The sequence below is a fragment of the Gymnoscopelus braueri genome (assembly GCF_963280865.1).
Source record: "Gymnoscopelus braueri genome assembly, chromosome: 10".
In the NCBI taxonomy this organism is placed as follows: Eukaryota; Metazoa; Chordata; class Actinopteri; order Myctophiformes; family Myctophidae; genus Gymnoscopelus; species Gymnoscopelus braueri.
The window spans coordinates 1114985-1142746 of NC_137611.1; the positions used below are offsets into that span (position 1 = coordinate 1114985).

Sequence of the window (27762 nt, forward strand, 5' to 3'; positions counted from 1 at the left end):
CTCCCCCTCATTATCATAACACAACAGGTGTGGGCATGAGGAGGAGGAGGGACTAGGACAGGTGGGTGGTGCTAAGGTGGTGGAGGAGGTGCTAGGGTGAGAACCAGGTATACTTAATGAACTGGAGGCGTGTCCACATAAAAACATAATTTTAACAATTTCTGTACACTTTTTTGAAAACATCTTCCTCCTAGTATAAACATAATACCTGATGATTATGTTTTTTGTGCCGGGAACCCCCATAAGGGACCCCCCATAAGGGACCCCCACATCATAGAAGGATGTTGCACAGATCTTAATAAAGTGGGATCCGTCCTTGTCTTCATGAAAAGTGACTTAGAAAAGTGCTATATAAATATGAGCTGTTATTATTACAAGCTTTGGATAAATATATTATTATTATTATTATTATTATGATGTAATACTCCCATCAGGCTCTAGGGGTTAGGGTTAGATACATAAATATATTATTATTATTAATATTAATATGATGTAATACTCCCATCAGGCTCTAGGGGTTAGGGTTAGATACATAAATATATTATTAATATTAATATGATGTAATACTCCCATCAGGCTCTAGGGGTTAGGGTTAGATACATAAATATATGAATATTAATATTATTATGATGTAATACTCCCATCAGGCTCTAGGGGTTAGGGTTAGATACATAAATATATGAATATTGATATTATTATGATGTAATACTCCCATCAGGCTCTAGGGGTTAGGGTTAGATACATAAATATATGAATATTAATATTATTATGATGTAATACTCCCATCAGGCTCTAGGGGTTAGGGTTAGATACATAAATATATTATTATTATTAATATTATGATGATGTAATACTCCCATCAGGCTCTAGGGGTTAGGGTTAGATACATAAATATATTATTATTATAAATATTATGATGATGTAATACTCCCATCAGGCCCTAGGGGTTAGGGTTAGATACATAAATATATTATTATTATAAATATTATGATGATGTAATACTCCCATCAGGCTCTAGGGGTTAGGGTTAGATACATAAATATATTATTATTATAAATATTATTATGATGTAATACTCCCATCAGGCCCTAGGGGTTAGGGTTAGATACATAAATATATTATTATTATAAATATTATGATGATGTAATACTCCCATCAGGCTCTAGGGGTTAGGGTTAGATACATAAATATATTATTATTATTAATATTATGATGATGTAATACTCCCATCAGGCTCTAGGGGTTAGGGTTAGATACATAAATATATTATTAATATTATGATGATGTAATACTCCCATCAGGCTCTAGGGGTCAGCAGCCACAGCGACCGCTCTGCTCTGAAGAAGAGGCTGAAGGACATGAGGAGACGAGAGGAGAAGGAGGCGAGGGAACGAGAGAAGAGGCTGAAGGAGGAGAAGAACCTGCAGCGCCTCCTGCTGGCGGAGAGGGAGAGGAGGACTGCAACGCTGGCGCTGAAGGAGGACAAGGAGGCGAAGGAGGCCAGGCACGGCCTCCGCAAGACCGTCAGAACCGAGTCGCTCTTATGAAGGAGGAACCGTTTCTGGTCGGTTTGATCTGGTTTAAGGCCGGTTGTGTTCTGGGCGGTTTTATCCGGTTTATTTTCACTATGTGATGAACTTCACCACCAGCACTTATAACCTGATTTAAACCTAGTTGTATGATGGAGTCCCTTATAACTTATGACCTGATTTAAACCTAGTTGTACGATGGAGTCCCTTATAACTTATGACCTGATTTAAACCTAGTTGTACGATGGAGTCCCTTATAACTTATGACCTGATTTAAACCTAGTTGTACGATGGAGTCCCTTATAACTTATGACCTGATTTAAACCTAGTTGTACGATGGAGTCCCTTATAACTTATGACCTGATTTAAACCTAGTTGTACGATGGAGTCCCTTATAACTTATGACCTGATTTAAACCTAGTTGTACGATGGAGTCCCGCGCCGAAACATGGCAAGATATACAAACCCTCAACGTGTGGCGTGTTATAGTATTAAAAATATAATGTATACATTTACAGTATATTTATATAAATTAAAATAAATTAAAAAGTATATTTTAACGTCAACTCTGAACCTTAAAGGAAGCGATTAACTCTTTAGCCACTTTAAACCTACCTGTACTTAAGACTGTTTTTTCCCCCCCGTCTACACCAAATGTCTTTCGCCAAAGCATAACTGATCTACAAGTTCACGTTGTGACGCGCTGTGAGCTTGTAGATCAGCTATTCTTCGGTGGATGTTGCCCCCAGATTGATCATAGATTCACATCAGAGAACTTCTTGAATCAAGAAGAAATGTGGTAAAGTATTAGGAGCTGTTTTTGGCAACAAAATATATGAATCTGACTTTTATTCTCTGATACAGTGGGTTCTCAAAGTTGGGGGTCCAGGGACCCCCACCTGGAGTTCCTTGAGGGGGTCCCCCAAATGGACCCTTTATAGGTCTGTACACTGAGAGTGTACAAATGGTCCATTTGGTTCCATTTGAACCGTCTGTTAACGTTTATATTCATTTTGTATTTAAGCCATTAAGACGGGAAAGCATCATTTGTGTCATTTTAAGATTTATTTGGCTATCTTTTGAAAAATCGTGAAAATGTGTGCAAATCTTTGAATAATATTCAAAGATTTTTTTTTTTAAAGCGAACATTTGTAAAATATTGTTCCAGGGACCCCCCCCCCCCCCCCCCCCAGCAGCAAAGATTTGAGTTACAAATGTAACACATTTTCACGATTTTTCAAAAATAGCAGATCTACAAGCTCAGGTAGATCTGCTATTTTTTAATAGCCCAAAGAAATCTAAAGATGACACACAGATGCGTCTTAAATGGATTAAAAAGGTTGAGAACGGCTTTTCTGCTCCTTCAAAACTATCTTGATATAGAGAACCGAGGTGTGACATCATTGCCACTAGGGGGCGCTATCCCCCTCCCCCCCCCCTGGTTCACAGAGTTATTTTTCTTCTATTGTAAATCCCATAGAGTCTTAGATCAGATAACAACTGTGTTCTAAACATAAATACATGAGCCTGGAGATGTTTTAGAGGAAGAAAATAAACTGATTTTCTCCAAATGCAGATTGTTATCCAATGTAACGCGATATCCTTAATGACACGTGGTCACATGACCTGACAGAATCACTGGGCTGATGTGTTTAATGTTAGAACACAGTTCTTATATGACGTGTTTAATGTTAGAACACAGTTCTTATATGATGTGTTTAATGTTAGAACACAGTTCTTATATGACGTGTTTAATGTTAGAACACAGTTCTTATATGACGTGTTTAATGTTAGAACACAGTTCTTATATGACGTGTTTAATGTTAGAACACAGTTCTTATATGATGTGTTTAATGTTAGAACACAGTTCTTATATGACGTGTTTAATGTTAGAACACAGTTCTTATATGATGTGTTTAATGTTAGAACACAGTTCTTATATGATGCGTTTAATGTTAGAACACAGTTCTTATATGACGTGTTTAATGTTAGAACACAGTTCTTATATGACGCGTTTAATGTTAGAACACAGTTCTTATATGATGTGTTTAATGTTAGAACACAGTTCTTATATGATGTGTTTAATGTTAGAACACAGTTCTTATATGATGTGTTTAATGTTAGAACACAGTTCTTATATGACGTGTTTAATGTTAGAACACAGTTCTTATATGACGTGTTTAATGTTAGAACACAGTTCTTATATGACGTGTTTAATGTTAGAACACAGTTCTTATATGATGTGTTTAATGTTAGAACACAGTTCTTATATGATGTGTTTAATGTTAGAACACTGTTCTTATATGACGCCATCTAACATTTCTCTATGGGATTTAAAATGGAAAACATACTAACGTGACCCAGGGCTAGTGGGAGGAGTCAGGGCCAGTGGGAGGAGTCGGGGGTAGGGGGAGTGACGTCATGACTTGGGTTCTGTTCTCTATAGGGCATAGCAGAGGCGGCCATTTTCTGGTTCCATCGTTCCAGACCACCATTCATTTTTCCCATAGAGATCTCCAAAAATATTTATATCAATTACTTTAAGCTTAGAATCAAGCCATCCAGGATCCTGGTGAATCATAACCATAAAACATTTGATTCTGTGAAAAAAAAATGTAATATTTAATTATATGATATACTAATAAATACCCTTTGTTTTGTGGTTTTCAACAAAAAAAAAATCACAGAATCAAACGTTTTATGGACATGAATCACTAGGATCCTGGATGGCTTGATTCTAGGCTTAAAATAATTGATATAAATATGTATATCTATGGGAAAATGAATGGGGTCTGGAACGATGGAACCAGAAAATGGCCACCACTGCTATGCCCTATTGTTCTCTATGTCCTCTATTGTCCTCTATTGTTCTCTATTGTCCTGTATTGTCCTCTATTGTCCTCTATGTTCTCTATTGTCCTCTATTGTCCTCTATTGTCCTCATGTTAAGACGCGTTATCTCCAGTAAGTAGGAACATGAGCTTCAATTTAACATTTACAGTAAGAAGTGTCCAGGACCAACAACGTTCAGCCTGTCTATCACGTCCCAGACATTTGACATTCACTAAGGTTTAGTTTTTCTATTAAACAATAATAAATGATCTTATAGATTTTACATCAAATGTTTTTCATATTGAATTTCACCTTCTGTCTCGCTTGTAAAAAGCTTCTTGTTTTTATCAAACGTTCTGAATAAACAATGTTTTAATGTCACCGCTGGTTGTCATGGTAGCCAGTCTGTCAACACAAGACACAAAGGTTCAAAACTGAGGTTTAAAAAAAATAACATTTATTCAATGAAATGTTCATTTTTCTTCTTTACTTTTACATCAGAGTCAATGCTTTGGCAGTTGTATTTACACAGTGAGAGTTCTGAGCTGACTCAAGGTTATTACAATTCAATGAAACTGAAATAATAAAAAAACATTGAAACACTGAAAAACTGAAAAACAACACTTTTCTGACCAAATCCAGGGCTAAATTAAACTAGCTAACCCACTTTAACTAATTGAACTAAGTACTAATGAAAAAAGCAAAACTATGAAACCTTGCTTAAGACCTGTGGAAAGCATCAATCACTGAGGCTTTCATTGTGTTTCAATGCATCTGAAAAATGTGTATTTTTGGGGTAGAAATATTATATTGCATTGAGACTCTTTGGCATTCTAGAGCGCATTCTAGAGCGCATTCTAGAGAACATTCTAGAGCGCATTCTAGAGCGCATTCTAGAGAACATTCTAGAGCGCATTCTAGAGTACAGCAGGTAACGGGTAACTGTACTCCTCAGCATCAAAATAAATACATATTTCTGTAAAACATTCAGTAACTATACAAACACACTTAAAGAAAGAAACCCTAGAAAAGTCTCAACACTGAATGGATCCAAACAATCAGGCTCCTCAAAAATATATCAAATTTGTAATACTTTTTGGAAAATAGCCGATGGAGCTCAAAGCGTGCCGCGCGGGGCGTTGAGAGCTTGTAGATCGGCTATCCTCGGAGAGCCGGAGTATAAAATAGGGCTTAAGTGGTTAATTAACGACATGTATCCTAACGAGGGAGGTGAAAGGACATATCCTTCCAATCAGACAGAGCCAGGGGGTCCCCAAGAATGTTACAGAACTAGGGCCAAAGCTTTGACAAACAGACGGGCAGGCAGGCAGTCAGACAGACAGGCAGGCAAGCAGGCAGTCAGACAGACAGAGAGACAGACAGTTGTGCAGGGCTGTCTCCCACAATGCATCTCTTTCCAGTGACGGATATCAGCGACATGTTACAGGGCAAAAGGAGAATATTTGATCGATAGCAGAGTGACGGCAGGACTTGTGTTCTTTAAGAGACGAGACCCCAGGGGAACGATGAAGAAATAAGTCGTGAAGAGCGTGTGACGTGGATGAGGGGTCTTTAAGAGTAATGGTCTTTGTCCTAGTTAAGATAATGGTCTTTGTCCTAGTTAAGATAATGGTCTTTGTCCCAGTTAAGATAATGGTCTTTAAGAGTAATGGTCTTTCAGAGTAAGGGTCTTTCAGAGTAATGGTCTTTCAGAGTAAAGGTCTTTAAGAGTAGTGGTCTTTGTCTTGCTGCCACCTGGTCATCCAGGCCTTCTTCTCCTGGTAATCCCAGTCCTCGTTCCTCTCCTCACGTTTGATTCTCACAGCGTTGTAGCTGGGAACGCTGTCCTCATATTTAGACCTCTGGAAAAAACCACACTGTGGAGGAGAGGAGAGGAGGGGAGGGGGGAGGAGAGGAGAGGAGGGGAGGGGAGGGGAGGAGAGGGGAGAGGAGAGGAGAGGAGAGGGGAGGGGGGGGAGAAGAGAGGAGGATAAAGGGAGAGGGGAGGGGAGGGGAGGGGGGAGGAGAGGGGAGGGGAGGGGAGAGGAGAGTAGCATTGATGCATGTCATTTGATGTGAAAAGTTAAAAAAGAAGAAAACAGTGAAAATAGTAGATGTACAAGCTCACAACACATCTCAATGCAATGTGTTGTGAGCTTGTACATCTGCTGTTTTCACTGTTTGTATGACACCATTGTGCGACAATAATAGCGTTTAAGTGGTTCATCGATTCATTGGAAATGTGTTTTTAATAAAATAAGCTTAATTGCGATCAGCCTATTTGATTAATCTAAAATGTTACTTAGTTAGCACCACTGCTTTTAGCTCAAATATCTGACTGTACCTTGTGCTGTTTACATTTCTGACTCATAAAGTATTCAATCAATCAATGGATTGATTGATCACAACAGATTGATATCATTCAGGAAGAGCCGAGCAGTGAAGCCATCAGAGATGTAGAGAAGACTGCATTCCTTACATTCCTGCATTCATTCCTTCCTTCATGCACAGAGCGGAAGGAAGCTTTATTTTAGACCAGAACAGGAAGTGACTGTAGTTACCATGGCAACCACAGAACCACAGCTCTGTAAATAAGGAAGTGACAGCCTGAGCCATGAGAGGCAAACCGGAGCCCAGACGTTCAATAGAATGCATTGAAGAGCAAAGAGAGGCCATAAGGAGCAGCTTATGAATAAACACATTGTGTTTATTCATAAGGAGCAGCTTATGAATAAACACATTGTGTTAGATGACTGAGACCTTTGTTGGTAATCGTTAAAGGAGAACTAGAAAAATGCACTTCACTTGTTTTCTGATCTGTTATTGGATGTGCAAATGATTTAATTTAATAGAGGTGTCGTATGTCCTGATGAAGATCTGAATAGATGGAAACGTTGACGACGCAATAAAAACACAGCAGAGTTTTTTCAGCATCTCCAGTGACCAGTGTGCAGAATCTATTCCTTTTTTACAGCATCTAAAGTCAGTTTGTGACTGAGCTTTTACAGCATCTAAAGTCAGTTTGTGACTGAGCTTTTACAGCATCTAAAGTCAGTTTGTGACTGAGCTTTTACAGCATCTAAAGTCAGTTTGTGACTGAGCTGTCTTCTCTCTGGCTACACAGACGTACTCTGTTTATAATGATATAATATAAATGATATAGAGTACACATGGATAAACAAGCCATCAGAAAACAACGTGACATGTCTATTATTATTCTGAACTGATTATTAAACAAAGGTTACAATCATTCAAAGATAAGTGTGTATCCATACGGCTGTCCAACCGGGCTCTCATTGATGTGTTCCTTCAAACCTCTGGCCTCCAGTTGGCCCATACGTTCAGTAGCTGTCCTTTCCTTCTTTACCGAGCCTAGCAGAGAACCAGCAACAGGAGAGGAGAGGAAACCAACAGATATGCACCAGTGGTGTTGTTCCAACGCACGCACACACACACACACACACACACACACACACACACACACACACACACACACACACACACACACACACACAGATCGCATCGTGCCCCATGCATGCAGATCATAGTCATCCACACATCACTGTGTGAGACTTTGTTCAAAGCATCCATAGCAGACGGCGGTCGGACGGTCGTTTAGCTCCTATAACTGCATTCAGCGTCTGGCACCAAGCAGCACCATATATGGACATAAAGGAAGATGACCATAAGAGCAGCACCATATATGGTCATAAAGGAAGATGACCATAAGAGCAGCAAGCGTCGCCCTCACAGCAGAGAGAGAGAGAGAGAGAGAGGGCGTTCAGATGGGTTTACCATGTCTCTCTGTCTCTCATAGTGTTTCTATGCTTCAGACGTCAGTCTCTCTTTGTCTGACGGAGCTCCATCCTCTTTGTCCTTCTTACCAAAGAATCCACACTGAGGAGAGGAACATGGTTAGAACATGTCTATCTACATGTATGTGAACCTGAGGAGAGGAACATGTCTATCTACATGTATGTGAACCTGAGGAGAGGAACATGGTTAGAACATGTCTATCTACATGTATGTGAACCTGAGGAGAGGAACATGTCTATCTACATGTATGTGAACCTGAGGAGAGGAACATGGTTACAACATGTCTATCTACATGTATGTGAACCTGTGGAGAGGAACATGGTTACAACATGTCTATCTACATGTATGTGAACCTGAGGAGAGGAACATGTCTATCTACATGTATGTGAACCTGAGGAGAGGAACATGTCTATCTACATCAGGGATGGGCAACTGGCGGCCCGCATGCGGCCCGCACCGTCACCCAATGCGGCCCCAGGCCAAGATCAAAAAAAAAAAAAACATATCCGAAATGGTGAACTATTGCCTTCAACTGTTCCAAACATGCAACTTTCCATGAACCATTTTAATTACAACAGTCCACCAGTAGAGCGCGCTCTCGTTTATTTTAATAGAAGCCTTATTAACTATAATTCTAGTGTTCATTTTTGTATATTTTTAAGCCAAGGTAAAGCAATACTCTGAAAGGCATACTCAGGAATGTGAAGTTTTGTCAACGGGGGGGGGGGGGGTCCCTGCCGATAAACAATGCGGCCCCCCAGAGTGATTGAGGAAATTTTGTGGCCCTCACCATCTACAAAGTTGCCCACCCCTGATCTACATGTATGTGAACCTGAGGAGAGGAAAAAATAGCCGATCTACAAGCTCAAAACGCGTCGCAGTGCGGCGCGTTTTGAGCTTGTAGATCGGCTATTTTAGCTATTTTTTAATTGGAATCCTGTTTTTTTTTATTATTTTTTTATCCTGAAAAGTTTTTTTTTTTTTTTTTCAAATGTATTTATATGTATGTTAACTTTATGAACATAAATACAAATACATTGAACATAAAAAAGACTATAATTTTAATACTAGTCATTAAGTCATTAAGCTACTAATATAGACTGAAGTAATGAAAGCGGGTCATGTTTGCATGTTATGAATCATAACAGCTGAAATCAATAATATATCACTATTCTGATATTAACCTGTGGGCCACATTAAGTGGAGGTGGGGGCCGCATGAGGCCCCCGGGCCGCCAGTTGCCCATGTATGATCTAAAGCATCTCAGCTGAATAGATGATAAAACAAGGCCAACAGGGGGGGTGTGTGTGTGTGTGTGTGTGTGTGTGTGTGTGTGTGTGTGTGTGTGTGTGTGTGTGTGTGTGTGTGTGTGTGTGTGTGTGTGTGTGTGTGTGTGTGTGTGTGTGTGTGTGTGTGTGTGTGTGTGTGTGTGTGTGTGTGTGTGCTACACAGCTTATTTTTCTCAGTAAATTAGAGTTTATAGTTTAGTTGTGACCTCTGACCTCTGTACCTTCCATAGCAGGAATAATCTATGATAGTTCATAGTTTACCTTCCAGAGCAGGAACACCAGCAGGCCCAGCAGCAGCAGTCCTAACAGGATGGCAACCAGGATGATCCACCATGGAAGACCTGAGTACTGAGCTGCTCTCCTCTCAGGGAACACTGTGACTCTGACCTGTAACACATTAATATAATAACTATAACTATAACTATAACTATAACCTCTATACTGAGCTGCTCTCCTCTCAGGAAACACTGTGACTCTGACCTGTAACACATTAATATAATAACTATAACTATAACTATAACTATAACCTCTATACTGAGCTGCTCTCCTCTCAGGGAACACTGTGACTCTGACCTGTAACACATTAATATAATAACTATAACTATAACTATAACCTCTATACTGAGCTGCTCTCCTCTGTGGGAACACTGTGACTCTGACCTGTAACACATGAATATAACTATAACTATAACTATAACCTCTATACTGAGCTGCTCTCCTCTCAGGGAACACTGTGACTCTGACCTGTAACACATTAATATAACTATAACTATAACTAATATAACTATAACTATAACTATAACCTCTATACTGAGCTGCTCTCCTCTGTGGAAACACTGTGACTCTGACCTGTAACACATGAATATAACTATAACTATAACTATAACTATAACCTCTATACTGAGCTGCTCTCCTCTCAGGGAACACTGTGACTCTGACCTGTAACACATTAATATAACTATAACTAATATAACTATAACTATAACCTCTATACTGAGCTGCTCTCCTCTCAGGGAACACTGTGACTCTGACCTGTAACACATTAATATAACTATAACTATAACTATAACCTCTATACTGAGCTGCTCTCCTCTGTGGGAACACTGTGACTCTGACCTGTAACACATTAATATAACTATAACTATAACTATAACTATAACCTCTATACTGAGCTGCTCTCCTCTCAGGGAACACTGTGACTCTGACCTGTAACACATTAATATAACTATAACTATAACTATAACCTCTATACTGAGCTGCTCTCCTCTGTGGGAACACTGTGACTCTGACCTGTAACACATGAATATAACTATAACTAATATAACTATAACAATAACCTCTATACTGAGCTGCTCTCCTCTCAGGGAACACTGTGACTCTGACCTGTAACACATTAATATAGTTAGTAGCAGCCGTCAGTCTCCAGAGACCATGGCACAAGCGCACTTGGATCAGATGAGGTGGTGCAGGGAGCAGTGCTTAGTGTGGCTGTAACAGTCTCTCTGGCAGTGATGTAACAGTGGTGGGTTCTACCGTCAGATGCTGTGTACGTCGTACACCTTGAGATTTTTTTTCGTCGCCACCGTACACCTTCAGAAACTGTTCAAACAGCGTATCTGAGACGCTGATACGCTCTGATACGCTAACTGACGGCGCTGACTGACTGGCGTTAACGTGCACTGTGCTGCTCAGGGCTCAGGCAGCAAAGCGAGAGAGAGTAAAAAAAAACGATTCTGGGCGAGCGTTCCGGTGGTAACTGGAACGCTCGCCCCAAAACACACTCGCCCCCATTCATTTCGCGGACAGAGGCCGCCGGATTAGACCCGGGGCGAGTGTGTTTAGGGACGAGTCTTCTGTGATTTCATTCACCAGCCAGTGTTGCCAGATTTTGCGAGAGAAATAAGCAACCAGTTCTATGAAAACAAGCCCAAAAGAAGCAACTTAGGCCACATGAGCACTTAAAACCTACGCTATTTTTTGAAGCAAGCCTAAGCAAGTACACTTTAGAAACAAGCCCCAAAAAAACGCAACCCACAACGACCAACATTTTACAAGAAAACTTTACAGAAAAACAAGCCCAAAGTCGCTTATAATACGCGGACATGGCAACACTGGCCCCAGCAGGTAAAGCCCCGGAAGAGTAAGACAGGCAGCGCCAAAAACAAACAAGGAACCGAGAGTGGTACGAGAGACAGAACGAGAGCAAGACAGACGTTACAGAGCGAGACACACACGCGCGCGAAGAGCGCGAAAAAATTTCACATGCAATATTTTTGTGGGCCACACACGCGCGCGAAGCGCCCGTGCACATTTTTTACATTTAATTTATTATAGACGCGCGCATGCCGTGCGTGTGGGAGGCAGGGAATAATCATAGTATACCTTCAAAAAAAAACTACAACACACCACTGGATTGCACTCTAATGTGCTGCTCTCGCCTGCTGATGCTGATTGAGGTGCTTTTCGCCGCGCGGATTGTGGCAAAAAGCACAATCAAGCGAGACTTCTGCTCCCCGTGTTGTGCCGTCGCGGTGAAGCGACGCTGGAGTTCAAGGTTCAGGGTCTTTATTAATGTCCCAAAAGGGACATCATCAACAAATATCCTTTACCTGTTACTGGCAGCGTTGACTGCACGAATTGAGGCAGGGACAAAGGAGTGATTATATCTGTTATTTTTGACACCAGGGGCACCCAGACGACGGCCAGATGGCAACAGCCTGTACTCTGGCTCCAGTGGGTGGGCTCTATCCTGCCCAATGGACCTGGCCTTCATGAGCAGCTGTCTGTTATAGAAGGGATCCAGGCTCTCCAACTGGATGCCAGTAATTTTGGAGGCAGTTTTCACTATACTTCTAAGATAATTTTTATCTTTAATGTCTTTAATCTTTAATAAAACAAATAATAATAAAACAATAAAAACGTTCTCTTTTGCCACAAATGTGTCCCCATCAGTCCTCGCTCAGAGTTCTCTCCTACCTTTTAATAAACCCGCTCCCGCTACGTAAAAAAAAACGCCCCGCTCCGCTGCTCTGGTCTCTTATTATTATTATTATTATTATTATTATTATTATTATTATTATTATTATTATTATTAATAATAATAATAATATTATTAATATTATTATTATAAATACATACCTGTGTCTCTGCGTTTTTCAGAACCATGTTCTTAGCCTTGCCCTCAACACTGATAGAGGCCTTCACCAGAACATCCAGGTAGTTGAGCTCAGAGAAGTCCTGAACACATACAAAACGAAACACATACATGTTAACACTGTGATTACATACAAAAAACATACATGTTAACACTGTGATTACATACAAAAAACATACATGTTAACACTGTGATTACATACAAAAAAACATACATGTCAACACTGTGATTACATACAAAAAAACATACATGTCAACACTGTGATTACATACAAAAAAACATACATGTTAACACTGTGAAAACATACAAAAATATACATGTTAACACTGTGAAAACATACAAAAAAATATACATGTCAACACTCTGAGAAGTCCTGAACACATACAAAACAAAACACATACATGTTAACACTGTGATTACATACACAAACACTCTGAGAAGTCCTGAACACATACAAAACAAAACGTACATGTTAACAACACTCATCATCATAATAATAATCACCTCCAGGAAGGTACTGTTCCACAGGCGAGCGTACAGGGTGATGACTGCATCGCTGTCCAGGCCCTGCAGGGGGCAGCGTAGCTCCACACAACTGGCCCCGCTACCGCATGACTGCACACAAACACAACACAACACAACACAACACATTAATGACTACACACAGGCCGTTTTCCACCAAAATAACTTTGTTTCTACAACTGGTTGTGTTCTAGATTCTTGGAACCTTTAGGTGCTTTCACTGAACCCACTGCCAACTGGCTTGTGTTTGCAAGCAGAACCATTTTACAGTAATTGGGGCCGGCATAGCTGATTGGTTAGAGAGCTCTCATAGCTGATTGGTTAGAGAGCTCTCATAGCTGATTGGTTAGAGAGCTCTCATAGCTGAATGGTTAGAGAGCTCTCATAGCTGATTGGTTAGAGAGCTCTCATAGCTGATTGGTTAGAGAGCTCTCATAGCTGATTGGTTAGAGAGCTCTCATAGCTGATTGGTTAGAGAGCTCTCATAGCTGATTGGTTAGAGAGCTCTCATAGCTGAATGGTTAGAGAGCTCTCATAGCTGAATGGTTAGAGAGCTCTCATAGCTGAATGGTTAGAGAGCTCTCATAGCTGATTGGTTAGAGAGCTCTCATAGCTGATTGGTTAGAGAGCTCTCATAGCTGATTGGTTAGAGAGCTCTCATAGCTGAATGGTTAGAGAGCTCTCATAGCTGATTGGTTAGAGAGCTCTCATAGCTGATTGGTTAGAGAGCTCTCATAGCTGATTGGTTAGAGAGCTCTCATAGCTGATTGGTTAGAGAGCTCTCATAGCTGATTGGTTAGAGAGCTCTCATAGCTGAATGGTTAGAGAGCTCTCATAGCTGAATGGTTAGAGAGCTCTCATAGCTGAATGGTTAGAGAGCTCTCATAGCTGAATGGTTAGAGAGCTCTCATAGCTGATTGGTTAGAGAGCTCTCATAGCTGATTGGTTAGAGAGCTCTCATAGCTGAATGGTTAGAGAGCTCTCATAGCTGAATGGTTAGAGAGCTCTCATAGCTGATTGGTTAGAGAGCTCTCATAGCTGATTGGTTAGAGAGCTCTCATAGCTGATTGGTTAGAGAGTTCTCATAGCTGATTGGTTAGAGAGCTCTCATAGCTGATTGGTTAGAGAGCTCTCATAGCTGAATGGTTAGAGAGCTGTCTGTCTGCATACTGCACACAGTTAACAAACATTGTAAAATGTTAGATTTTTTTAACTCTTTGAAAATCTTTTGAAATAATAATCAAATGAAATGTGTAGGAAAAAGAAAAAGGTATTTACTCGTGACCCATACAAATGGGTCTGTGACCTAAACATGGGTCCTAACCCAACGTTTGGGAAACTATAGAAATACACCAGTACTAAGTAATAAGTAATCTTACCAGAGTCTGGTATTTCCTCTTGTCAGTGAGCAGGGAGTAGGAGGGGTCCTTCTGGGTCCTAGAGTCCTCTGGGTCCAGGGCCCGCCGTCTCCTGGAGCTGCCTGGCTCCTGGACACACAAACACAGACCTGAGGTTCTATCTATCTAATCTATAGTCAGTAGATGTGAGGTTCTATCTATCTAATCTATAGTCAGTATATGTGAGGTTCTATCTATATTATCACTATATAGTCAATAGACCTCGAGGTTCTATGTATCTAATCACTTCACTATAATAGTGTCAACATTGGTGCAGAGCTCACAACGTGTCTAATTGTAACTTGTTGATATTTCTGAATATGTATGATGAACATTTTTCATTGTTAGTTTTTTAATGTTTTCCCCTAAATGGCCAAAACAGGACCAGCAGGAAAGTATCCTGTTTGATCCGTGAGACCATTGATACTTGTAACTATTTCAACCATTTTATATTTTTTTATTAACCCATTAAGACCAGGAACGCATCTGTGTCACTTTAGATTGCTTTGGCTATTCAAAAATAGCAGATCTACAAGCTCATAGCGCGGCTATGAGCTTGTAGATCTGCTATTTTTGAAAATTTTTCTTTTTTTTTCTTTTTTTAGGATTTAGAAAACATTTTTAAGAATGGCCTCAGGTCTTAATGGGTTAAAAAAAGAAGAAGCTAATCAACAGAATAATAATCACTAATAAATAATGGACAGTTACAGCCTACTGACCACTTTGACGGACAGGGGGTTGACCTCTCCCTGGGGGGAGCAGGTGACCTTCTGCACGTCTCCAGTAGCTTCTATCTTCACCAGGTACAGCAGCCATTTCTCCTGGATGGTCTCCTTGGGCCACTGGATGATCAGAGAGGCCAGGCCGAAGTTCTTCAGCGTCGTTCCCAGGTTGATTATCTGACCGTCAAAAACACACCTTTAGCTCTATTTAGATATCTAGATTAAACTCTATTTATGACCAGATTACACTCTATTTATGACCAGATTAAACTCTATTTATGACCAGATTACACTCTATTTATGACCAGATTAAACTCTATTTATGAGCAGATTAAACTCTATTTATGACCAGATTAAACTCTATTTATGATGAGATTAAACTATATTTATGACCAGATTAAACTCTATTTATGACCAGATTAAACTCTATTTATGAGCAGATTAAACTCTATTTATGACCAGATTAAACTCTATTTATGATGAGATTAAACTATATTTATGACCAGATTAAACTCTATTTATGACCAGATTAAACTCTATTTATGAGCAGATTAAACTCTATTTATGACCAGATTAAACTCTATTTATGATGAGATTAAACTATATTTATGACCAGATTAAACTCTATTTATGACCAGATTAAATTCTATTTATGAGCAGATTAAACTCTATTTATGACCAGATTAAACTCTATTTATGACCAGATTAAACTCTATTTATGACCAGATTAAACTCTATTTATGACCAGATTAAACTCTATTTATGAGCAGATTAAACTCTATTTATGACCAGATTACACTCTATTTATGACCAGTTTAAACTCTATTTATGACCAGATTAAACTATTTATGACCAGATTAAACTCTATTTATGACCAGATTAAACTCTATTTATGATGAGATTAAACTCTATTTATGACCAGATTAAACTCTATTTATGACCAGATTAAACTCTATTTATGAGCAGATTAAACTCTATTTATGACCAGATTAAACTCTATTTATGATGAGATTAAACTATATTTATGACCAGATTAAACTCTATTTATGACCAGATTAAATTCTATTTATGACCAGATTAAACTCTATTTATGAGCAGATTAAACTCTATTTATGACCAGATTAAACTCTATTTATGACCAGATTAAACTCTATTTATGACCAGATTAAACTCTATTTATGAGCAGATTAAACTCTATTTATGACCAGATTACACTCTATTTATGACCAGTTTAAACTCTATTTATGACCAGATTAAACTATTTATGACCAGATTAAACTCTATTTATGACCAGATTAAACTCTATTTATGACCAGATTAAACTCTATTTATGACCAGATTAAACTCTATTTATGAACAGATTAAACTCTATTTATGAGCAGATTAAACTCTATTTATGAGCAGATTAAACTCTATTTATGACCAGATTACACTCTATTTATGACCAGATTAAACTCTATTTATGACCAGATTAAACTATTTATGACCAGATTAAACTATTTATGACCAGATTAAACTCTATTTATGAGCAGATTAAACTCTATTTATGAGCAGATTAAACTCTATTTATGAGCAGATTAAACTCTATTTATGACCAGATTAAACTCTATTTATGACCAGATTAAACTCTATTTATGACCAGATTAAACTCTATTTATGACCAGATTAAACTATTTATGACCAGATTAAACTCTATTTATGACCAGATTAAACTCTATTTATGACCAGATTAAACTCTATTTATGAACAGATTAAACCACACGTTTATCTCTCCAGACAGATTCAGAGCTCCTGTTACAGCGTGTATAGTTAGGAATGTTAGGGCGGACATTACGGCCAACATCCTGTTATCCACATTCTATTGGGAGGTCCCTCCAGAGTCAAATTCAAAGGAAAAAAACAGCAGAGGGCGCTGTTTCCCCCCCCCCCCCTTTTTTTTTACTATGGGTCCCAGATTGCTCTATTTATAACCAGTTTTCACACATCATTAAAGGTACTCACTCTGAACTGGTAGTTGATGGTATATTTAAAGGTATTGATGGTATATTTAAAGGTACTTAAAGGTATTTAAAGGTATTTAAAGGTACTTAAAGGTATTTAATATACTCACTCTGAACTGGTAGTTGATGGTATATTTAAAGGTATTTAAATTTATTTAAAGGTATTGATGGTATATTTAAAGGTATTTAAAGGTACTTAAAGGTACTTAAAGGTATTTAATATACTCACTCTGAACTGGTATTTGATCAGACCGCCGATGTCACTCTCAGTCTTCATGGCACTTTGACCTTTGACCTTTCCTGCAAAGTAGACCTGGGAAGGATGGGCCTGCCTGTAGAGACGGGATACACACTATGAGTGTGTGTGTGTGTGTGTGTGTGTGTGTGTGTGTGTGTGTGTGTGTGTGTGTGTGTGTGTGTGTGTGTGTGTGTGTGTGTGTGTGTGTGTGTGTGTGTGTGTGTGTGTGTGTGTGTGTGTGTGTGTGTGTGTGTGTGTGTGTGTGTCCTACCCTGACACAGACAGTTGCATTTCTATCAGAACCTTGGCTCTGGCTGTGACCGGGCTCATGTCCTTCTGTTCACTCGTCCTACAGGAGAACAACACATTACATTTGTACAATATGATTAGAGGAGAAGTATGATATATATATATATATAAATATATATATATATATATATATATATATATATATATATATATATATATATATATATATATATATATATATATATATATATATATATATATATATATATATATATATATAAACTGTTTATATTTTAAAAAAAGTTTGAGAACCACTGACATTATAGCAACATGAGTGTTTCAGGAAACGGTTAGGATTAAGTAGAATTAACCTCAGGTATTAAAGGAGAATTCCAGACTATCCTTTTCCCTACCCTTATATGATGTTATTATGTTGTAGGACAGTAGAAACATGTCATAACTCCATCCAGAGTCCACCACAGCTACACAACCAGAGGACGGTCCATGTGCTGGATCACATATTTTTATCGCGATTTTATATATACATATATTTGTTGTCATCTGACGTTCATATTGACAGAGACACAGCCACAGTGTGTGTGTTATATTATAGATCTTGTATATATTGTATTATATATTATATATTCATATTGACAGAGGCCACAGTGTGTGTGTTATATTATAGATCTTGTATATATTGTATTATATATTATATTAATATTGACAGAGGCCACAGTGTGTGTGTTATATAATAGATCTTGTATATATTGTATTATATATTATATATTCATATTGACAGAGACCACAGTGTGTGTGTTATATTATAGATCTTGTATATATTGTATTATATATTATATATTCATATTGACAGAGGCCACAGTGTGTGTGTTATATTATAGATCTTGTATATATTGTATTATATATTATATATTCATATTGACAGAGGCCACAGTGTGTGTTAGACGTTTCCCTCCAGAAGTCTCGCAAGACGAGATTTCACCCGTGATTTCATCCAAGTCCGCTTGTAAACACTACGGTGGTCCATTAGGGACAAAAACCCTGTGGACAGTTTTCTGTCAATATGAACGTCAGATGACAACAAAAATATACGTTTAAAATCGCGATATAAATACGTGACCTAGAGCATGGACCGTTTAGCTGCAGTGAACTCTGTACCACTGGTCCTATAACATAATAACATCATCTAAAGGTAAGGAAAAGGCTAGTCCAAAACTCTCCTTTAATGCGTTAACCCATTAACACTCTCACCGCCAGGCCCGTGGCCTACGGGCCGATAAATCCAACCGTACAGCGCCGATCCCGTAGCCTACGGGCTGTGGTGCTTTTTCATTTTTTTCGAAAAAAAAAAACTTTTTTCAATTTTCTATACGGCACATTTCATTGTAACACCACCGGAAACGGAATTATTCGGGATCACGTTTTGCCGATCCCGTAGGCCTCCATTCTAAAGCGCACACTGAAACGCCATTTTCTTCGATTGTAGTTTTTCTCCTCGCTGATCACTGTTTAACATAAACCGTTCTAACTACAACATGGCGGCTCCGTTTGACACGTGGTTTGGACTGGTAGACGCAGGGAGATCTCCGCGATGTTTACAAACAGTGCACAGCTCAATCTTAAGGATTTTAACGAGGTCTATGGCGACGTGAAAAAAACAAAAAACAACAATAAAACGTTGGCACTGGTGAGTACATTATGAGATTAACCTCTGGCGGTCAATGTGTTAAGACCTGAGGCGATTCTTAAAAATGTTTTCTAACATTTTTTTGAAAAAAAAATCAGGAAAATATTTTTTCAATATTTTTCAAAAATAGCAGATCTACAAGCTCATAGTGCGGCACTCGGTGCCACGCTATGGGCTTGTATATCTGCTATTTTTGAATAGCCAAAGAAATCTAAAATGACACAGATGCGTCCCAGGTCTCAATGGGTTAATGTAAGAACAATGGTGAACATTTCAACATGCAGAGGACTAGCATTAGTGAGGACCAGTTATATGAAGATAAGGTTGGAAACAGGCGGAGTGTTCCTTTAGACAAACAACAACAGTAAATCCAGAAGATGCTCCTCAGACTCACGTCTGTCTCTGCAGATTAATCTCCAAGTCTGTGGTGTTCAGATTAATGTTGCTGGTGCCCAGGATGATGTAGAATGTTGTCTACACACACACACACACACACACACACACACACACACACACACACACACACACACACACACACACACACACACACACACACACACACACACACACACACACACACACACACACACACACACATGCACGCACACACATGCCTTCAGGTGTTAAATCTCTCTATATAATAACAGACACATCATGTTAAATGTCTGTATATAATAACAGACACATCATGTTAAATGTCTGTATATAATAACAGACACATCATGTTAAATGTCTGTATATAATAACAGACACATCATGTTTAATGTCTGTATATAATAACAGACACATCATGTTAAATGTCTGTATATAATAACAGACACATCATGTTAAATGTCTGTATATAATAACAGACACATCATGTTAAATGTCTGTATATAATAACAGACACATCATGTTAAATGTCTGTATATAATAACAGACACATCATGTTAAATGTCTGTATATAATAACAGACACATCATGTTAAATGTCTGTATATAATAACAGACACATCATGTTAAATGTCTGTATATAATAACAGACACATCATGTTAAATGTATATAATAACAGACACATCATGTTAAATGTCTGTATATAATAACAGACACATCATGTTAAATGTCTGTATATAATAACAGACACATCATGTTAAATGTCTGTATATAATAACAGACACATCATGTTAAATGTCTGTATATAATAACAGACACATCATGTTTAATGTCTGTATATAATAACAGATACATCATGTTTAATGTCTGTATATAATAACAGACACATCATGTTAAATGCCTGTATATAATAACAGACACATCATGTTTAATGTCTGTATATAATAACAGACACATCATGTTAAATGCCTGTATATAATAACAGACACATCATGTTAAATGCCTGTATATAATAACAGACACATCATGTTAAATGTCTCTATATAATAACAGACACATCATGTTAAATGTCTGTATATAATAACAGACACATCATGTTAAATGTCTGTATATAATAACAAACACATCATGTTAAATGCCTGTATATAATAACAGACACATCATGTTAAATGCCTGTATATAATAACAGACACATCATGTTTAATGTCTGTACATAATAACAGACACATCATGTGTAATGTCTGTATATAATAACAGACACATCATGTTAAATGCCTGTATATAATAACAGACACATCATGTTAAATGCCTGTATATAATAACAGACACATCATGTTAAATGTCTCTATATAATAACAGACACATCATGTTAAATGTCTCTATATAATAACAGACACATCATGTTAAATGTCTGTATATAATAACAGACACATCATGTTAAATGTCTGTATATAATAACAAACACATGTTAAATGCCTGTATATAATAACAGACACATCATGTTAAATGCCTGTATATAATAACAGACACATCATGTTTAATGTCTGTACATAATAACAGACACATCATGTGTAATGTCTGTATATAATAACAGACACATCATGTTAAATGTCTGTATATAATAACAGACACATCATGTTAAATGTCTGTATATAATAACAAACACATCATGTTAAATGCCTGTATATAATAACAGACACATCATGTTAAATGCCTGTATATAATAACAGACACATCATGTTAAATGTCTGTATATAATAACAGACACATCATGTTAAATGTCTCTATATAATAACAGACACATCATGTTAAATGCCTGTATATAATAACAGACACATCATGTTAAATGTCTCTATATAATAACAGACACATCATGTTAAATGCCTGTATATAATAACAGACACATCATGTTAAATGCCTGTATATAATAACAGACACATCATGTTTAATGTCTGTATATACTAACAGACACTCACCTTGGCGTCTCGTTTGAAGGGGTTTCCCAGTTCACAGTCAGCCTGGGAACCATTAGCGTTGGCCGTACAAGTAACTGGTTTCTCCTCCTGCAACACATTGACCTCAGAGTTAGTAACTATACACAGTGGTGGGAAAAGTACTCACATTTCTTACTTAAATGAAAGTATCAATACTGCAATGTAAAAATACTCTGTTACAAAATTGACTTGCAGGTTAATGCAAAGGCTAAAATATCATTTAGATAGCATGTTATGTAGACTGATGTTAGGTTCATGTTATGGAGACTGATGTTAGGTTCATGTTATGTAGACTGATGTTAGGTTCATGTTATGTAGACTGATGTTAGGTTCATGTTATGTAGACTGATGTTAGGTTCATGTTATGGAGACTGATGTTAGGTTCATCTTATGTAGACTGATGTTAGGTTCATCTTATGTAGACTGATGTTAGGTTCATGTTATGTAGACTGATGTTAGGTTCATGTTATGTAGACTGATGTTAGGTTCATGTTATGTAGACTGATGTTAGGTTCATGTTATGTAGACTGATGTTAGGTTCATGTTATGTAGACTGATGTTAGGTTCATGTTATGTAGACTGATGTTAGGTTCATGTTATGTAGACTGATGTTAGGTTCATGTTATGTAGACTGATGTTAGGTTCATGTTATGTAGACTGATGTTAGGTTCATGTTATGTAGACTGATGTTAGGTTCATGTTATGTAGACTGATGTTAGGTTCATGTTATGTAGACTGATGTTAGGTTCATGTTATGTAGACTGATGTTAGGTTCATGTTATGTAGACTGATGTTAGGTTCATGTTATGTAGACTGATGTTAGGTTCATGTTATGTAGACTGATGTTAGGTTCATGTTATGTAGACTGATGTTAGGTTCATGTTATATAGACTGATGTTAGGTTCATGTTATGTAGACTGATGTTAGGTTCATGTTATATAGACTGATGTTAGGTTCATGTTATGGAGACTGATTTTAGGTTCATGTTATGTAGACTGATGTTAGGTTCATGTTATATAGACTGATGTTAGGTTCATGTTATGTAGACTGATGTTAGGTTCATGTTATGTAGACTGATGTTAGGTTCATGTTATGTAGACTGATGTTAGGTTCATGTTATGTAGACTGATGTTAGGTTCATGTTATATAGACTGATGTTAGGTTCATGTTATGTAGACTGATGTTAGGTTCATGTTATATAGACTGGTGTTAGGTTCATGTTATATAGACTGATGTTAGGTTCATGTTATGTAGACTGATGTTAGGTTCATGTTATGTAGACTGATGTTAGCTTCATGTTATGTAGACTGATGTTAGGTTCATGTTATATAGACTGATGTTAGGTTCATGTTATGTAGACTGATGTTAGGTTCATGTTATGTAGACTGATGTTAGGTTCATGTTATATAGACTGATGTTAGGTTCATGTTATGTAGACTGATGTTAGGTTCATGTTATATAGACTGATGTTAGGTTCATGTTATGTAGACTGATGTTAGGTTCATGTTATGTAGACTGATGTTAGGTTCATGTTATGTAGACTGATGTTAGGTTCATGTTATGTAGACTGATGTTAGGTTCATGTTATGTAGACTGATGTTAGGTTCATGTTATGTAGACTGATGTTAGGTTCATGTTATGGAGACTGATGTTAGGTTCATGTTATATAGACTGGTGTTAGGTTCATGTTATATAGACTGATGTTAGGTTCATGTTATGTAGACTGATGTTAGGTTCATGTTATGTAGACTGATGTTAGGTTCATGTTATGTAGACTGATGTTAGGTTCATGTTATATAGACTGATGTTAGGTTCATGTTATGGAGACTGATGTTAGGTTCATGTTATGTAGACTGATGTTAGGTTCATGTTATGTAGACTGATGTTAGGTTCATGTTATATAGACTGGTGTTAGGTTCATGTTATATAGACTGATGTTAGGTTAATGTTATGTAGACTGATGTTAGGTTCATGTGTAGATCTGGCATCCTATAGTTTGTATAGTTTCAAGGTACAGATTATTGTTTTTTTTTTAAATATTCTATTGTTTAGACTGATGATAGGTTCTTGGTTTACCTATGATCCTAGATTATTATTTATAGGCATTTGACATATTAGCTTGTGTTGTTACTGTACTGTAAAACACTCTGGATTAAAACAGACAGACAGACAGACAGACAGACAGACAGACAGACAGACAGACAGACAGACAGACAGGTCTTACGTTAGGTGCTCTGAATGCAGAGTAGGAGACAGAGGGAGGGAACTTGGCGATGATGTAAGCCTCGTGGGCGTCGTCTCCGTTCTGATTGGTCACCGTCAGCTCCAGAGCGATGTCCTTCTGGTTACTGAGAGAGAAGGATGGAACGCCGTCGCCATCCCTCCTGCACCAATCACAGAACGCCAACACAGGTCACATGATGGGTTAGGGTCAGACCTTTAGAGGTGGTCATCATTCTATTCTCTGTCTATTAGGTTGGAGCTGCAATATACATTTCGGGCGTTTGAAAATAGCAGATCTACAAGCTCATATGCTCAGTGATATTTTCCAGCTAGTGCACACACTGGTGCAGCTATAGTACGAGTCAGCCTGACAGCCTCCCACGCAGCTCCAACCTGGACAGAGGACCACAGATCTACAAGGAGGACTGCCTTTGCTCCTTGCAACTTTGTGTGTGTGTGTGTGTGTGTGCGTGCGTGCACGTGTGAGTGTGTGCATGCATACACGTGTGCGTGCGTGCGTGCGTGCGTGCGTGCGTGCGTGCGTGCGTGCGTGCGTGCGTGCGTGCGTGCGTGCGTGCGTGCGTGCGTGCGTGCGTGCGTGCGTGCGTGCGTGCGTGCGTGTGTGTGTGTGTTCTTACGAGGGCAGTGGGGTGAACACATCGTTAGGCCCTCGGTGACAGAAGCGATATTTGACCTGCAGGTTACTCTGACACTTATTATCAGAGCCACACCCCTCCTTCATGAAGCTCACCTACACACACAGACACACACACACACACACACACACACACACACACACACACACACACACACACACACATACACACACACACACACACATACACACACACACACACATACACACACACACAGACACACACACACACACACACACACACACACACACACACACACACAGTGGGGGAGTACAGCAGTGTTTATAGATGTACGCAACGTTCAAATATTTCGTCATAGTTTTATTCAACAAAATGGTGAACGCTGGAGAACGCCTCCCCTAAATCCACCAATTCCACCAATCAGCTCCTTGCGGTTACCTCGGCGCGGGCCGTCATTGGTTGGTTGGCGTCCAGGACGGGCTGCAGCTCAGGAAGTGAACTCTGCCTCTTCTTACGCGCCGCGTTCTTTATCTCCACCGAGACGTCGATGGGGATGCCCCTCAGCTTGTCCCGAATGTTGTCCTGTGTTGATGACATCACAACATAAGGTCAGAATCAAAGACATATAAAGGTAGACACCTCCTCCGGTCTATATCTCGTGCGTCATTTTGGAGAAGGCAAGCTTCCTGACTACTGACCAATCACAGCGCGTCTTTTCTGGGACTTGGCAGAATGTAGTTGTATAAAAATATAACGGGATATTTTTGGGCGGTGTAGCCGCCCCTATAAGTGGGGTTGGGACACCTCATTAGTATTAGTTTCCTGCACTGTGATTGGCCCACTTGGCCCACTTTCCTGTACTGTGATTGGCTGACTCTATTGGCTGACTCTATTCAGCACTGTGATTGGCTAGCGAGACACATGATGACATTAATAACCTATAAATAGGATTATGCACTTCAAAAAAATAATTTTTTTTTGGAAGTGAGCTTCCATCACTATGATGACCACACCGCCCACTTCACACTGGGTGTGATATTTTTTTATACAACTACATTCTGTCTGCTCGGATTTCTTCTTTTTTTGATGAAGACGAGCCGTATTCAACGCCCGATAACAACAGAACGGACAAACGCCCCCCCCCCCTCCCCCGAGACAGCCTTTGTTTACATCCGTGTCCACATGGTGGATCATTGAAATAAGGTAGAAACACACGTATTGAGCGTGTGGAGGTGTGTGTGTGTGAGCTCACCTGTAGGGTGGCCTTCTGGGTGATGCACTGCCTCTTGCCCTGGGTGCTGAGGGTCAGGGTGCCAGTGGACTCGTAGTCGTGGTCGGAGCTGGAGCGCTTGGAGAAGGTCACCCTGGAGGGCAGGTTGTTCTCCCTGCGCTCTGCCTCCGCTGTGAAGGAGTAGCTCACCGCTAGATGGGGAGAAACATTAAACATACTGACTAATTGATTGATTGATTGATTGATTGAAAATTTTATTAGGCAAAAGAATGTAAACAACACAGTTACATTTATAATACTTTTGTCTAAAAGGTCCGACCCAAAAAGTCCTTGCAGACTTGTTTCCGTTGGGGTCCTTGGTATTAATTTCATAGACATATATAGTAGCAACCAAACAGTTCAAAAATCAACATAAAAATACAGAGAAAAAATACCACGATGTACAAAGAAAAGCATGAAGAATAAAAAATATATACAAAAAAAATGGGAGGGGGTCGTTTGTCTACCGGGAAACTGGTACTACCTCCTCTTATGGCCTCCAGAACGTTTTTAGGGCTGTTATAAATGAGCCCAGCGAACTGCATTTTTTGAGGGATGGGGTTAGACTATTTCATACCTTGGTGGCCGTGCTGTAGAAGGAGAATTTGCCCATGTTTGTTTTATGGGTGGGTGGTACCAGATTGTTGTTTACGCTCCCTCTAGTTTCGTGACTGTGGGTGTCACTAAGTTTTTGGAGGTATTTAGACAGATATGCGGGTATAGGGGGCATTTCGGGCAAATCTGCATTTACAATTTTGAAGACCAGTCCCATTTTTTGTTGTTTAACCCTGTCTTCCACCCTTAGGCAAAGTGAGTGGGAGAGAGGTGGGTCATGGGCCCCAGTCCGAGAAGTAGTCGAATCAGTTTGTTTTGGGAGGTGTGAAGCTTAGTCTTCAGTGACACTGAGGTGTTGGAGTACCAAGCATAGTCAAAAAGGGGCTGAATCAGGGCCCCTGAGAGGGTCCTGAGGGCCTGAAGGTTGACAAAAGAGGAAACTCTGCCCATAAATCTGGTTCTCTGGTTTACTCTTTTGACCACCTTTGTTGCCATGCTTCCACCTGTCAGGTATTTGTCAAGAATACATCCCAAATAGGTAATCTCTTCTTTGCTAGAGATGATTGTGTCATCGACTTTGACCTTGAAGTCATTTACCTTCATCATACTGAGGGAATGTTTGGTCCCAAAGAGAATGGATTCAGTTTTTCCAAGGTGTAGTGACAGTTTGTTATCGGTAAGCCAGGTACGGATTTTTGAGAGTTCAGAGCTGAGAGCTTCCTCAACTTGCAACTTGTCCTCACCCAAGATCAGGAGTGCCGAGTCATCAGCGAACAGGAACAGTTTGCAGTTACAGGCAGCATTCATGTCGTTAATATATAGTAGGAACAGTAACGGCCCTAGAATGCTGCCTTGAGGAACCCCGCAGCTCACCGGGAGGGATGAGGACATGGTTCCGTTGATGTCAACCACTTGCTCTCTTCCCTCCAAGTAAGATCTCATCCAATTTAGTGATGTGCAATCAAAACCAACCGCCCTCAGCTTATCAAGTAAAATTTAGTGGTTTACAGTGTCAAACGCCTTTTGGAGGTCCAGCATGACCATGCCGCAGTATTTGCCCGAGTCTACCTCACGTTTGATGTAGTCAAATACAGTAGGTATGTGTCAGTGGAGTGGGATGTTCTGAAGCCTGATTGGAATTCAAACAACAGTTTACGCTCGCTGAGGTAGCTGTTGATTTGTTCTTGGATTGATCGCTCTATAACCAGTTTGAGATGGAACAAAGGATGGAAACAGGCCTATAGTTGCCAGGATCTAGTTTTCTTCCTTTTTTATAGA

The 27762-nt window shown here is 39.0% G+C and overlaps 2 protein-coding genes across 2 annotated transcripts in view; one reads left to right on the forward strand and one right to left on the reverse strand.

The window, feature by feature from the left end:
• LOC308092828 (uncharacterized protein) overlaps positions 1-2365 on the forward strand; it is a gene marked incomplete at its 5' end in the record, with an annotated part of 52453 nt that extends 50088 nt beyond the window's left edge. Inside the window, one exon of the mRNA XM_080438927.1 lies at positions 1302-2365. Coding sequence (XP_080295053.1) covers positions 1302-1547 — 246 coding nt within the window. The 3' untranslated portion in view covers positions 1548-2365. The remainder of the gene's footprint in view (positions 1-1301) is intronic.
• Positions 2366-6099: 3734 nt separating this feature from the next.
• LOC308093873 (integrin alpha-6-like) overlaps positions 6100-27762 on the reverse strand; it is a 65281-nt gene continuing 43618 nt past the window's right edge. The window contains exons 12-26 of the mRNA XM_080440252.1: positions 25912-26081; positions 25098-25241; positions 24681-24793; positions 24044-24203; positions 21802-21888; positions 19848-19927; positions 17771-17848; positions 17491-17593; positions 15259-15438; positions 14522-14629; positions 13125-13235; positions 12605-12703; positions 9728-9853; positions 8157-8258; positions 6100-6238 (exon numbers count right to left, since the gene is read on the reverse strand). Coding sequence (XP_080296378.1) covers positions 8184-8258; positions 9728-9853; positions 12605-12703; positions 13125-13235; positions 14522-14629; positions 15259-15438; positions 17491-17593; positions 17771-17848; positions 19848-19927; positions 21802-21888; positions 24044-24203; positions 24681-24793; positions 25098-25241; positions 25912-26081 — 1634 coding nt within the window. The 3' untranslated portion in view covers positions 6100-6238; positions 8157-8183. The remainder of the gene's footprint in view (positions 6239-8156; positions 8259-9727; positions 9854-12604; positions 12704-13124; positions 13236-14521; positions 14630-15258; positions 15439-17490; positions 17594-17770; positions 17849-19847; positions 19928-21801; positions 21889-24043; positions 24204-24680; positions 24794-25097; positions 25242-25911; positions 26082-27762) is intronic.